Genomic DNA, 11666 nt, shown 5'->3' on the forward strand with positions numbered 1-11666 from the left:
GACGGGTTCTGAATGTCTGATTACACCTCTGTTTGCTTGTCATTTAAGGTTAAAATGTTTAAAAGCCATCCACGCTTTAATGTCTTCAAGACACAATAGTAGGGGCTTGATCGAAAAGGCTCCTTTTTTTAGTTGAGTGTATATCTGACTGTTGTCAAAATAAAAATGATAGGAGATCTCATGTGTTCTGAGTATTGAACGTCATGTTCAATACTCAGTGTCATACTTTCACAGGAAGGAAGGGATTAAACTTTAGCATAGGATCTTTTATCAGACTATCGGAGAGCTTTCCCCACTTAGTTGCATGTTGATGTTCCCACTGCCATTCACCTTTGTCATCCAGAAGTGCTTTTGTGTTTGCTCACAGGTTTGGAATAAATATTCTCACATAAGTCACTAAACACAGTGATCTCTGCACTCAGCTTTGCGGTGGCAGATCTGTCATTGCTCTTATTTTTCACTCACTATAAATTTGACACTTCTGTCTTTTTAACTTCAGCCCAGACTCTTTGTTGTGCTTTTGGTATCACTTTCCTCAGCCTGTCATCATGCTCCTTCATTCTAGTTCCCCACACTACAACATCATCCAGAACCAATTCAACTGCCTCTCTCCCATTTAACAGTTGTTGCACGGTTCTGTGAAAAACCTCAGAAGCAGATGTGGTACCAAAGGGCAGGCGGAGAAAACAGTGTCTGCCAAAAAAGTGTATTGAATGCACTCGGCTTTCCATGTTCTTCATCCAGTTTTGTTTGGTAAAAACCTGAAAGGAGCATCCAGATTTGAAAAAAGACAAACATCTGGTTCCAGTTTGAGAAGCACTCTTTTGATCTGTTTAGATCTTTAGCTTCTCAAACCTCTCGTTTTCTTTTCAAACAACTGAGTTGACCCATTCTGTAGATTCTTTCCTCACCTTTCCTTTCTGAGAGAGTTCAGTTATTTTTCAGGTCTAACTTTCAGGGCTACAGGCACTTCTCTTGCTGCATGAATAACTGGACCATCATTCTCTTTAAACTCCGTTTTATTTATGTGGTAGACATCCTACACCTTGAAACTCATTTGTCATGATTTGTGTTGATTGTTTTGATTTTAATCCTTTGTTTTTCTGTGTTGCCTCTAGATGTCACCAGAGCGCTGTTGATAACATTGACACATTTAGTTAAGTCCTAGCCTTGCTCTTGCTTTTAGTAATCCTTGAGCCAGGTCTCAGCTAAAAAGTAAGTTAAACCCAGGGTTGATTCAATAAACTATGTTAATGAGCGGACTTGGTTCGCAGGGTGTGTTGCACCTGGATTTTTTAAACTGTATACCCGGGGTATGCAGATACTTATCAGAGAACTCACTTGGCCTTTTCACAAACTCTGGTTAGTGAAACAGACCCTGGTGTCTTAATCGCCTCCTCTATGGCTTCAGTTCATCAGCAGGTGTTTCCTAAAAAGAAGAGGAGAGCACCAGTACTCATGGACTGAGAGGTGGGAAAAGGTCAGGCAGGCTCCAGGGCCAGAGTGCGACAATCTTCTCCTAGGCCTTCCACCCAGCCATGAGTGGTTCCACCACTGGCTGCTGTCGTTCTCCTGGACCACTATTGTTGTTGTCCTTGTCCCCTTCCCCAAGAGGGGAGAGGGTTTTTTTCTTCTTTTTTTGGTCATCATCCCTTTTAAGTGTCTTTCCTCGCCACCAATCATTGTTTTTTTTTGTCAACCTGCTGACTCCTTGGTTTCTCAAGTCGCCAGATGTCCTGATAATCAATATAAGTACAGGTACATAGTCGCACAAATATTATATAATAATGTGTAGAGAAAAAGAAAAAACCTAAATTTCAAATGACACATGTATCCTCTCTGTTTTTACATGACTTGTTAATATTTTGGCTTGTAACATATTTTAGTTGAGGCCACATGATGGAGCAGTTGGTAGCACTGCTGCTCTGCAGCAAAAAGGTCCTGGGTTTGAATTCTGGCCTGGGGTCTTTCTGAAAGGAGTTAGCATGTTCTTCCCTATGCTATGAGGCTTCCTCCCATGGTCCCAAAGCATCCATGGATAATTGTCCAGGGTGAATCTCAACTCCCTTCCAATGACTGCAAGAGACAGGGAACAGCCTTTATCATCTGCACACATTCAAGGTTTGTCCCAGAACCAGTAAAACAGAAAATAAAATATTGCCAGCTTTGGTCACTGGAACGTTGAGCTCCGATGAGATGGTCTGGTAGCCTTTACCATAGATATACGTAACGTTCTTTCTGAGCTTCCTCTGGTTCATGTTCAGTGTTGAACACTACTAAACTACCCAGCAACATGTTTGTTATCTTTAAATAAACTGGACAGCAACATGACTACAAAGAACTAATGGTCTCAACTAATCTGTTCATAATGTTTCACTTCTCTGTGAAATAAACGACATCGGTTATTTTCATCTTTTTATTTGTTCATTACATGAGGCCATGTAGGAATACATTAAACACATTTGATTGAATGACTTTATAGGAGAAATCCGGTGAGCTGGAAGAGTCCCAGCCAATCTGTCCACATCTGTACCATTCAGTCTGTTGCTGTGTGTTCAGGGCTTAGAGGTAGACGTGACTACAGGACCAACAGGTGCACCGGTCGGAATGACTCCAGTGGCCAGCAGGACAATAATAACGACCACGATGAGGACGATCACGACGACAGCTACTATCAGCTTGGCGTTCTTCCACCAGTAGGAGCGAGCCACATTGTCCGATGTGCGTTTGAAGTTTTCAGCCTGAGCAGAGGAACCAAGAAAAAGGCTGATTAACGTGTTTGTTGAGCATTAATGAGGATGAGTCAGTTAGGAATCGGCATCTGGATTTGCAGTAGATACTTTACCCCTTTTAATTAGTTTTTTTCACACTTAAATATTTCAGATCATCGAACAAACTTTAATATCACACAAGGATGACTGGACGCAAATAGAGAAATCAGTTTTGCTGATCAGTGGACCCCCATCTTTACTTAGATCTTTACTTACCGGACAAACAGGAGAGGTGGGGGGGGGGGGGCTCCCTCCTCTCGCCTCTATTCTTACATCGTTTTTGTAAATCAACGGCTTTTTCCTTCTTTTTTCAACTTGAACATTTCCCTTTTAAACAGGCCTTATTAATTATTAATTGCAGTTTTTCTCTCCTTCTGATAGGTATTCATCGTCTGCCTTACAGCTTAACTTAAAAATGAGCTTCTTATCTATTGTGTTTTTTGCATTTTTGAGGGTCTTCTCCAGGAATGCTCATTTTTTATTTTTCTATGGGCGTTTTTGATTTGCGGCTGTGTGATATATGTGAATTCTGAGCCTGTCTCTCACCAGAATTTCATTATTGCAACATAATGACAATAAAGACTCTTGATTCTTATTGCCAGGTACATTAAGAGTTATAGCTAAAGCCTGATGGCAGTTGTTGCTGTCTTGGGTGCCACAACCAGTTATTAGGTTTAGTAGCAATTACATTTCCACATGGGATCAGGTAGGTCTGTATACGGTGACTTTCTTTCCCTTTAGTAAATTAAATCTCCAATTGAAATCTGCATTTTGTGTTTTCTCGGGTTATCCTTATCTGATATGGTTGCTAATCTGAAATCTCTATGTGTGACAAAGCAGCAAAAACAGAAGAAATCTGTAAGGCAGCAAAAGTTCTGTTTTCATTACAGACACGACGTGATCAATGAAAGGCAATCCCATATAGCTTTTGTTATTGTCCAGGTGTAAATGGTTGGGACCCTGCATAGAGGCTATCCTCTGTCCTCCTGGTCCTGCAACGAGGAATTTGAAGAGGGAACCACTTCTGATTGTTTTACAGATATTTTCTACGGTGTGGTACAGACACGCATCAATAAAGCCCATGCAGCCTTTCTTGCACTCAGTGTTATTATATTTTTTTTATAGTAACATCAGAGGTGTGTTAAGCTGCTGAACAAAGCTGGTACCAAGCAGCGTAAACTTTAGCTGAAACCTTATGGAGACCTTTCCTCTTCTCTATCACCACATGCTCGTTCAGGAGCAGCGACTGCATCAAAGTCAGTGACTCCATGCTGTCAGCGTGATTTCTTGAGACAGAACTTCCACTGACTGGCACAGCAAACTGAGCTGGACTGCAATGTTTATAATTGGTATCAAATTGGAGCGCCTATAACTGACTTTGTATCGTTGTCTATGACTGAATTGACTAAATATTTCTCTATAGAAGTCAGACTATAGACTGTTTTGTAACCTGAGACGACATTTGTTGTGAATCGGTGCTTTATGAATAGTAATAGAAGTGTACTGCATTTTTTTCTTTAATGCATGTCTGTAATTTTAGATGTAATGTTGTAATTTACAATCACTTTGAGTGCATAGAAAGATCCCAGCTGTAGGCTATAAATCTGAATATGACTGGTGTCCATTAACCTCTGTTAAATTAGGACTCATGATTATAATTAGTGGTCTGATAGCTACAGCGAACGGATCTTGTTAAAACCAGTTGGGTGTTGACGATCATTGTAATCACAGCTTGCCATTTTTTAAAAAATAAATAATTTTATTCACACTAATGGAAGCAAGAGTTCCAGTCGCCACCCACTTTCAGGAAAATCTAAATGTGACTGAAAACACATACCTTGTCTTTCAGATACGCAGACACTTCCTGGAGGTGTTCAATCCCTTCTTCTCGATCCAGGATCTTCTCCAAATTTCTCTTCATGATTTCCTTCACTTCTTCCACCTGATCAGACACTTCCTTGGTCTTGTTTTTCAGCTGTCCACTCTCTTTATCCTCCATATCCTCCATATCCTGTGACGGGTGACAGAGAGATCACAGACAGATGAACTACATGTCGACACCAAAGTGTAGGTTATGTCCATGAAACATTTGTGCTGTTCAAGTATAAAGCAGCAAACTGTGGTCCAGACTAAGAATCAGTTGAGGGAGACCTCACAGGCTGACCTTCAGGGGATTGTACAGCTGTTGTGTTTTTGGCTCTCTGAATCCCAGTTGCATCACAGTGCAAGGTGCTGCAGCCAGCAAGGTCCACTTCCTACCCGTTGCACTGCTCATGTCTTCATTTTATTTCACTGATATTAAAAGCAGTTGCATAATTCTGGAATACAGAGTCATAGTTCTGCGTCCCACTCATAGTTCGTACCTTCATGGTCAGTTTGAAGATAAAGCTTTAACTCTGTTTAGTTTTGTTTCATATCAAATTCATTTCATGACCAGAAACAGGCAAGTGTGACAAAAAGCAAGATATTTCTAAGGTACCGTGTGTTGCTTTGGATGAAAGGTCAAAAATGTGACATGACATTAGTGTCTAGCTTTATATAAATATGTTCCTTGTTTTTTTTCTGTCAACTAATGATCTGGGGAAGAAATGAAACGTTCAATGATCTATGTGCGCACCTAAGTGAGCAAATAATTATTGTTTGCCGTAGTTGCTGTTATTTGGAGCCACTTCAAATATTTGCCGTTCCGAGGTAAGTGAATCTCACTTGGTGAAGCATGAGATCGCATGATGTTGTCGTTGGCTTTTTTCCTGCCACCTTTTTTTGCGGCAATAAATGCAATTCTGCAGCACTGTCACACATATGTGCCACGGCCCGACCTGGCAGCAGATCAAAGTGTGGAGGATGGAGGATGGAGGATACGCATTAGTGCAATGAGGGTAAATGGCAGCCAAAGACAGCATGTCTATGCCCCGCGTCTAACAACCATTGTGGCACCAGACATGACAAAAGCTGTTAATTCTTTCTTTATGGAGTCTCAAAGGAGAAACTCAGTGGTAAGAAAAAAAAAGTAGAGCACACCATAAAATGTTGCACCACCCTACACCAACAACCTGCATCATACCTAGAATAACAGCAGGAACCATATCTTCTGTTCAAATGTTAGTTTTGATCTCTCTCTCTCTCTCTCTCTCTCTCTCTCTCTCTCTCTCTCTCTCTCTCTCTCTCTCTCTCTCTCTCTCTCTCTCTCTCTCTCTCTCTCTCTCTCTCTCTCTCTCTCTCTCTCTCTCTCCCCCAGCTGTCAGTGTGGGGATTTTTAACATTTCTAGCCAGCCGCTTGGAGGCAGCAGTGCCCATCAATTTGCTCAGGGGAAGATCAGGCGTTTAAAGACAAGCCTGGGACACGCCGTGATGTGTTTATTCTGTGAGTGTGCCGTAAGAGGTCACCCTTTGCACTATGGGATGAAATGAGAATGAGAATGAAATGAGACGACCCACAAACAATGATAATAAACACTTCCCACAATAACGTGGCAGATTTGAACCCACCTTTTAAGCAAACAATGAGCAACTCATGCTTAAAAGTGACCCCGTGTAAGAGGAGGTTTTTCATCACGCCAGCGTGGCTCTCTGATGGACAAAAAGCTCTAGGTCATCGAGACCTTGTCTGGGTCAGTTAGCATTTTCTAAGGTTGAAGCAATAGGAGGAGGTTATTTTTCTCCTGGAGTGGATATCCAGACTTTGAAGAAATAAATCAATTCATCATAAAACGCTGATTATGGTTCTTGTCTCTTCCCTTCAGACTCAGATTTTATGGAGTGATTTGGATGGGAACTGTCCTTTTTGGGGTAGGACAGAATTATGGCCTGCCATAAACAGCAATAAAAACAAGAGCACGTTGAAAATCACATGTTAACTAGGAGAAAATGAGGACAGTGGAAATAAATATTGAGACGTGCTGGGTGCAAAAATGTTTCAGGAAGTGCTGCAGGCAGTCGTCAGGTGAAAGTGGTCATTGTTGGATTCATTAATCCTTTACTAATTTTATACTTATAGTCTTGCAGCTCTCTGCTTGTGGACATGTTTGTGTGGAGATAAAATGCACACATTTGACACACACGGGGAGAGGAAGTGGCTCATGACTGCTTCTTCCACAAAGGAGCATCATGTGCTAGTCAGAAAAGGTTGATTGATCATGATGGAAGACAATGGGGACGGAAGCCCAGATAAGGTGTTGACTGTCTCTTATCTCAAATGCAATGTCTTGAAACAATGTAACCGCATCCTGCCCTCATGGAATAAAAAGGCCTGCAAGGAGACGCGCCGATGGAGTTGAGCAGAGAAACCTTGGAGAGACACCTTGGTGTTCTGTTAGATTTCTAACTCTCTCTCTCTCCACTTTTGCAAAAGCCTGTAAACTTCCACTGTTGGTTTGGTCTTTCTCTTTATAGGTTAAGAGATTAAAATAAACCTATCTGTCATTTTCCATTATTATTATTATTATTTTTTAAGTGAGGTCCTCTTAAAAGGATATAATTAATAGGAGTTAATAGGAGTAGCTGTTCCCCGTGGCAGAGCGTCCAATGAACGCTACATGGTTAAGCTTTAAGTCGTCATCATGTTTGTATTAATGCAGAAGCTGATGATTATTTACATGAGGAATACAGATTGGAGGCAATGTACCAGCAATGCGCTTACTGTGTGAAACACACACCAAGAACGGGACTAGTAGTGTTTCTGTCTAAAGAAAAACTAAAAGCGCTGCCACATAATCAACCAGTAAAAATAGAAAGGTTCTTTGTTGTCCCACAGCGGGGACATTTAGGTGTACCGTGAGCGAAGATAAAGGCAAATGGAAGCAAGCATTTTCCACACAGGGCGAACTATGGTAACAAAAATAAGAAATAAGAGGCTGTTGAGACAGATTTACAGCAAAGAAAGAAAAGTCTACTCAGACCCCAAGAGGCTAATAGTACTACTGTTTGGAAGTTTACAAAATAACCTTTCTATAAACCGTAGGACATTTCTGGGATTGAGCTGAAGTCCAGCATCATCCTCTGGGACATAATCTGCTGCATTTATACTAACTGGAGATGTGTTATCTACAGCAGAGGAGGTATTGACCACTGTTAACCTTTTACCAGAGCATCTCTTCAATAATCCTGTTTTGTTATCGACAGATTTTTTTCTAGAGCCTGAGCAACATTTCATGGAATAAAACCCCTAGCCTTCATCACCAGGCCGAAAAGTTCACTTTAAATTTGATTCTGTTTGCCAAACCCACTCAATCTTTTCTAAATGCCAACATGAGATGGATGTTTGTTAAAGTTATAAAATGCCGCTAATCCTCCACCTGTAAGCAGTGACACTGTGAGCATTAGCATGTTGTTGTTAAATTATACTGTCATAAAGCTAAGACACTCAATGATGGTGACTGCACAGGAAAATTGTGAAAATGTTCCTAAACCTTTAAACAACCCCCCCCCCCCCCCCAAAAAAAAAAAAAAGATTTCCCAGAATAAAAACTATTTTACCACTGAGCCAATAAGGTTTAGTCTAAAGCAGCACTCTAATTTCACCAACCAACCGTGTCACCTCAATACTTTGTATTAGCCTATCAGAGTCTGTGCAATACACACTGTAGCTTTAGTGGAAGGAAGCAGCTGAAAGTCACATAGTTTCACAAATAATCTGTTATGCTGGAGAGTTTAGCTGCATTACATGCATGCCAGGCTGCACAGTGACGCAGTGGGTAGCACTGTTGCTATGCAGCAAGAAGGTCCTGGGTTTAAGTCCTACCCTTGCCCTGGGTCTTTCTGCATGGAGTTTGCATGTTCTCCCTGTGCATAAGTGGGTTCTCTCTGGGTACTCTGGTTTCCTCCCACAGACTGTTATGTTAATGGGTCTCTCTAAATTGTCCTTAGGTTTAAGTATGGTTGTTTGTCTCTGTGTTGCCCTGCAATAGACTGGAGCCCTCCAGGGTGTACACTGCCTGCTGACAGCTGGAGATAGGCCCCAGCACCCCTCGCGACCCCACAGGGGATAGATGTGGTAGAAAATGGATGGATGGACATTCATGTCACCTAAACTTTATTAGTCAATTAATAATATAGAATAATAACAATGTCCATCTCTACAATCATTCCGCTAAATTACCATTTCAAAGACTAAAAAGGCGGTCCAATAAATGCGTCCTTACGTTCAGTAGTGACCAACTCAATGAAAATGTCAAACATCGCTAATAACAATGAATATTTCGTAGAAAGAGTAAAGTGTCCAGTAGCTTTCACCATTTATTTAAGTTAAACCACCATTAAGTTAATAATACATGCGTCTCATTTAGGCATTCATGCAGTGTGTGCTGGCAGGTGCTGCTGCCAGCCTTGTACTATGTAGTCAGACGGGTTATTCCGGCACATGAGCAACGTTTACGGTAAAATCTGTTTCCCCTTCAGAAAACAGTTACACCCAAATTAAGGAAAAAGAAAATAGCATGGCATTGGCAGGCTGATGAGGACCTTGGAGTGGGATATCACAGTAGTTGGACTTTAAACTTCATTTTCTATGGATCCTTAGACATGAGAGCAAAGCAATGTTTAAAGGGACTAAAAGATAAAAAACAACATAAGCTCAGCTTGTTTACTCCCTTTTTTAAAAGGCTGAAACCATACTGAATTAGTCATTGTCAGCTAGCGGCAACTAGCATCGCTCTTTGCGTTTTTCTTTTAGAACTAGATCTCCGATTTGAAATGATGGCTCACACACCCAAAACACATTTAGAGTAACCAATATATAAAATAAAATTACAAGTCAACAAAAATGATCAGAAAATAAAACATGAATGTACTAACAAACATGAACTGTAATAAATACAGTTATTTAAATATTTCTATTTTAAAAAAATCTGACTGAAAGTGCAATAAAACTACAGATACAGTTTCTTTAGGAGTCAGTTAGAAAGAAATAGGAGTAATTCATTGGTAAATGTCAGTTAAATAAGGAACCAAAAACATCAGTCTTAAGTTTTCTTCGAAACACTAGTCTGAAAAACAATCAATCAATAATCTATCATCACATTTGATTGCATCTCTGATCCTAATGTTTCTATGTAACATTCACATGATTTCTATGTAGCATATCTTAAATTCCAGTTTGTAAAATAATCGTTGAAGTATTGATCAATTAATTGAAACTGACACACAATGTTGGATTTTTGTCATCAAGTAAGAATCCCTTATCCCCGCTCAGAAAATCCAAAAAGCTTTATGGCGAGGATAATGCCCTGGTTTGGAGACATTTTCTTGTAGAAACAGATAGCAAATAATAAATACATTTTTAAAAACCACTCCGCTCATTGCTTTAAAAAGATTGACATATTTAATACTCACTATAGCTGTCATTGTCTCTGGTTTGGTTAGGGTTGTACTAAGTCAAGTCTCTGCAGGAGTTTCTGTAAATCTTCAGCTTCCCAGAAAGCTTTTTTTTTTTTTTTTTTTGGTTATGTCATTCGTCATTCATTTGGGCATGCCAAAAAATGACTCAGAGGCAGATTTAGAAAAACAAATAAGTCTTTAGGGAGGAGGAATATAAAATATATAGACAATATATAGCTAAGAAACATAAAAGCGGTACAAAAGTTTAGCAGTTACGGTGTGTGTGTGTCCTTGCTCTCGCAGCTGAGCGAGAATTTTTTTTTTTGCTAATTCCACTTTTTTTGGTCCTCACTTATTTCTGGGTAAGGGGTTATGTTTAGCACAAGGCTGCCAATTAGGTTTAGGTTAAACTTAGGCTATAGAAAGGGTTGAAAATGAATGGAAGTCAAGCCACAGTCCCCACTTTGTACTTTCCATCTCAGGGCGTCACAGCTTTCTTGAAATTCTTTGTAGCGTTGATTTTATTTTATTATTTTTTAATCATATATCATTTTAGCAAAGCAGTCACACCGTTTCTGCACTTTCAAAAAAGTGTTTTTCTGTATCTAACTAACTTTTTATTCAGGATCCCCTTACTCAGATGAGAGGAATATAACCAGCTTTTATAACTCCTGATTGAATTACCCAGAATCAGCAGCATGCACGCCTTGACTGATTGGTGTGGTGGTTTTCTAGTACTCTGCTACACTTTCTAGTGATTTGTTGCTTGCCGTGTCTGCCACTACCAGAGGTGGATCTGGGTCGAGATCTAACTGTTTTCTGGACACCAATGTTGATATGCTGCTGTCACTTAGAACCACTTTTATTGTTCTACAGCATATTTTATCATATTTCCATTAATTTTTTTTAAATTTAACCCTTTACTCTTTTATACGTTCTCCTCTGTTTAACTACAAAGACAAAAATAAATATAGTACAACCAAATTATAAACAGAACATTAATGGAACTTTTTTTTTATTTGATGGTCGTTCTTTATAGTAAGCTTGTATTTCAAAGGACATACTAGAAAATCTAATTACACTCAATTTATTATTGCATTATACAGCAAATGGCATACATCATAATCAGACGGTGAAGTCTATAAGACATTACTGTGAGAAAAAGCATCTAAGAGCACACACATATAAAGCCAGTGCTGACTCAAAAGTTACATGATGTTAACAGCATGTTGGTATTTGAGCAGCTTAAGGCAGAAAGGTGAGTAGTGCTCTGATGGTTCTGCTTTCGGTGTTGTGGGTCTGCTTTCCTGTTGGCAGCAGTTCAGAGCTCATGGAAATCTTCAGAGCCACGTTGGTGCAGCGCCTCAGAAACAGACCTGGGACAGAGAACCTGGGTCACCCTTCAGCTCCCCTCACTGTCTGTGCAGCGCCCTCTGCTGGTGTAATATCTGGTGGTTTGAGCTCAGAGGAGCACAATCTAAGGCAGGGGTGTCAAGCTCCGGTCCTCGAGGGCCGGTGTCCTGAAACTTTTAGAGGTTCCCTGGTACCACACACCTGAATCAAATGGCACAATTAGCTCCT

The 11666-nt window shown here is 40.2% G+C and overlaps 1 protein-coding gene across 1 annotated transcript; it reads right to left on the reverse strand.

Annotated features, from left to right (window-relative positions):
- Positions 1 to 2436: 2436 nt before the first annotated feature.
- LOC105933269 (vesicle-associated membrane protein 8) lies at positions 2437 to 10184 on the reverse strand. Its single transcript, XM_012872766.3, has 3 exons — positions 10101 to 10184; positions 4609 to 4782; positions 2437 to 2741 (listed from the first exon to the last, which is right to left on the reverse strand). Exons 1-3 carry the CDS (start codon positions 10110 to 10112, stop codon positions 2556 to 2558), a joined length of 372 nt encoding a protein of 123 aa, XP_012728220.2. The 5' UTR covers positions 10113 to 10184; the 3' UTR covers positions 2437 to 2555.
- Positions 10185 to 11666: the final 1482 nt, after the last annotated feature.

Source organism: Fundulus heteroclitus, chromosome 12 (genome assembly GCF_011125445.2).
Source record: "Fundulus heteroclitus isolate FHET01 chromosome 12, MU-UCD_Fhet_4.1, whole genome shotgun sequence".
NCBI classification, from domain to species: Eukaryota; Metazoa; Chordata; class Actinopteri; order Cyprinodontiformes; family Fundulidae; genus Fundulus; species Fundulus heteroclitus.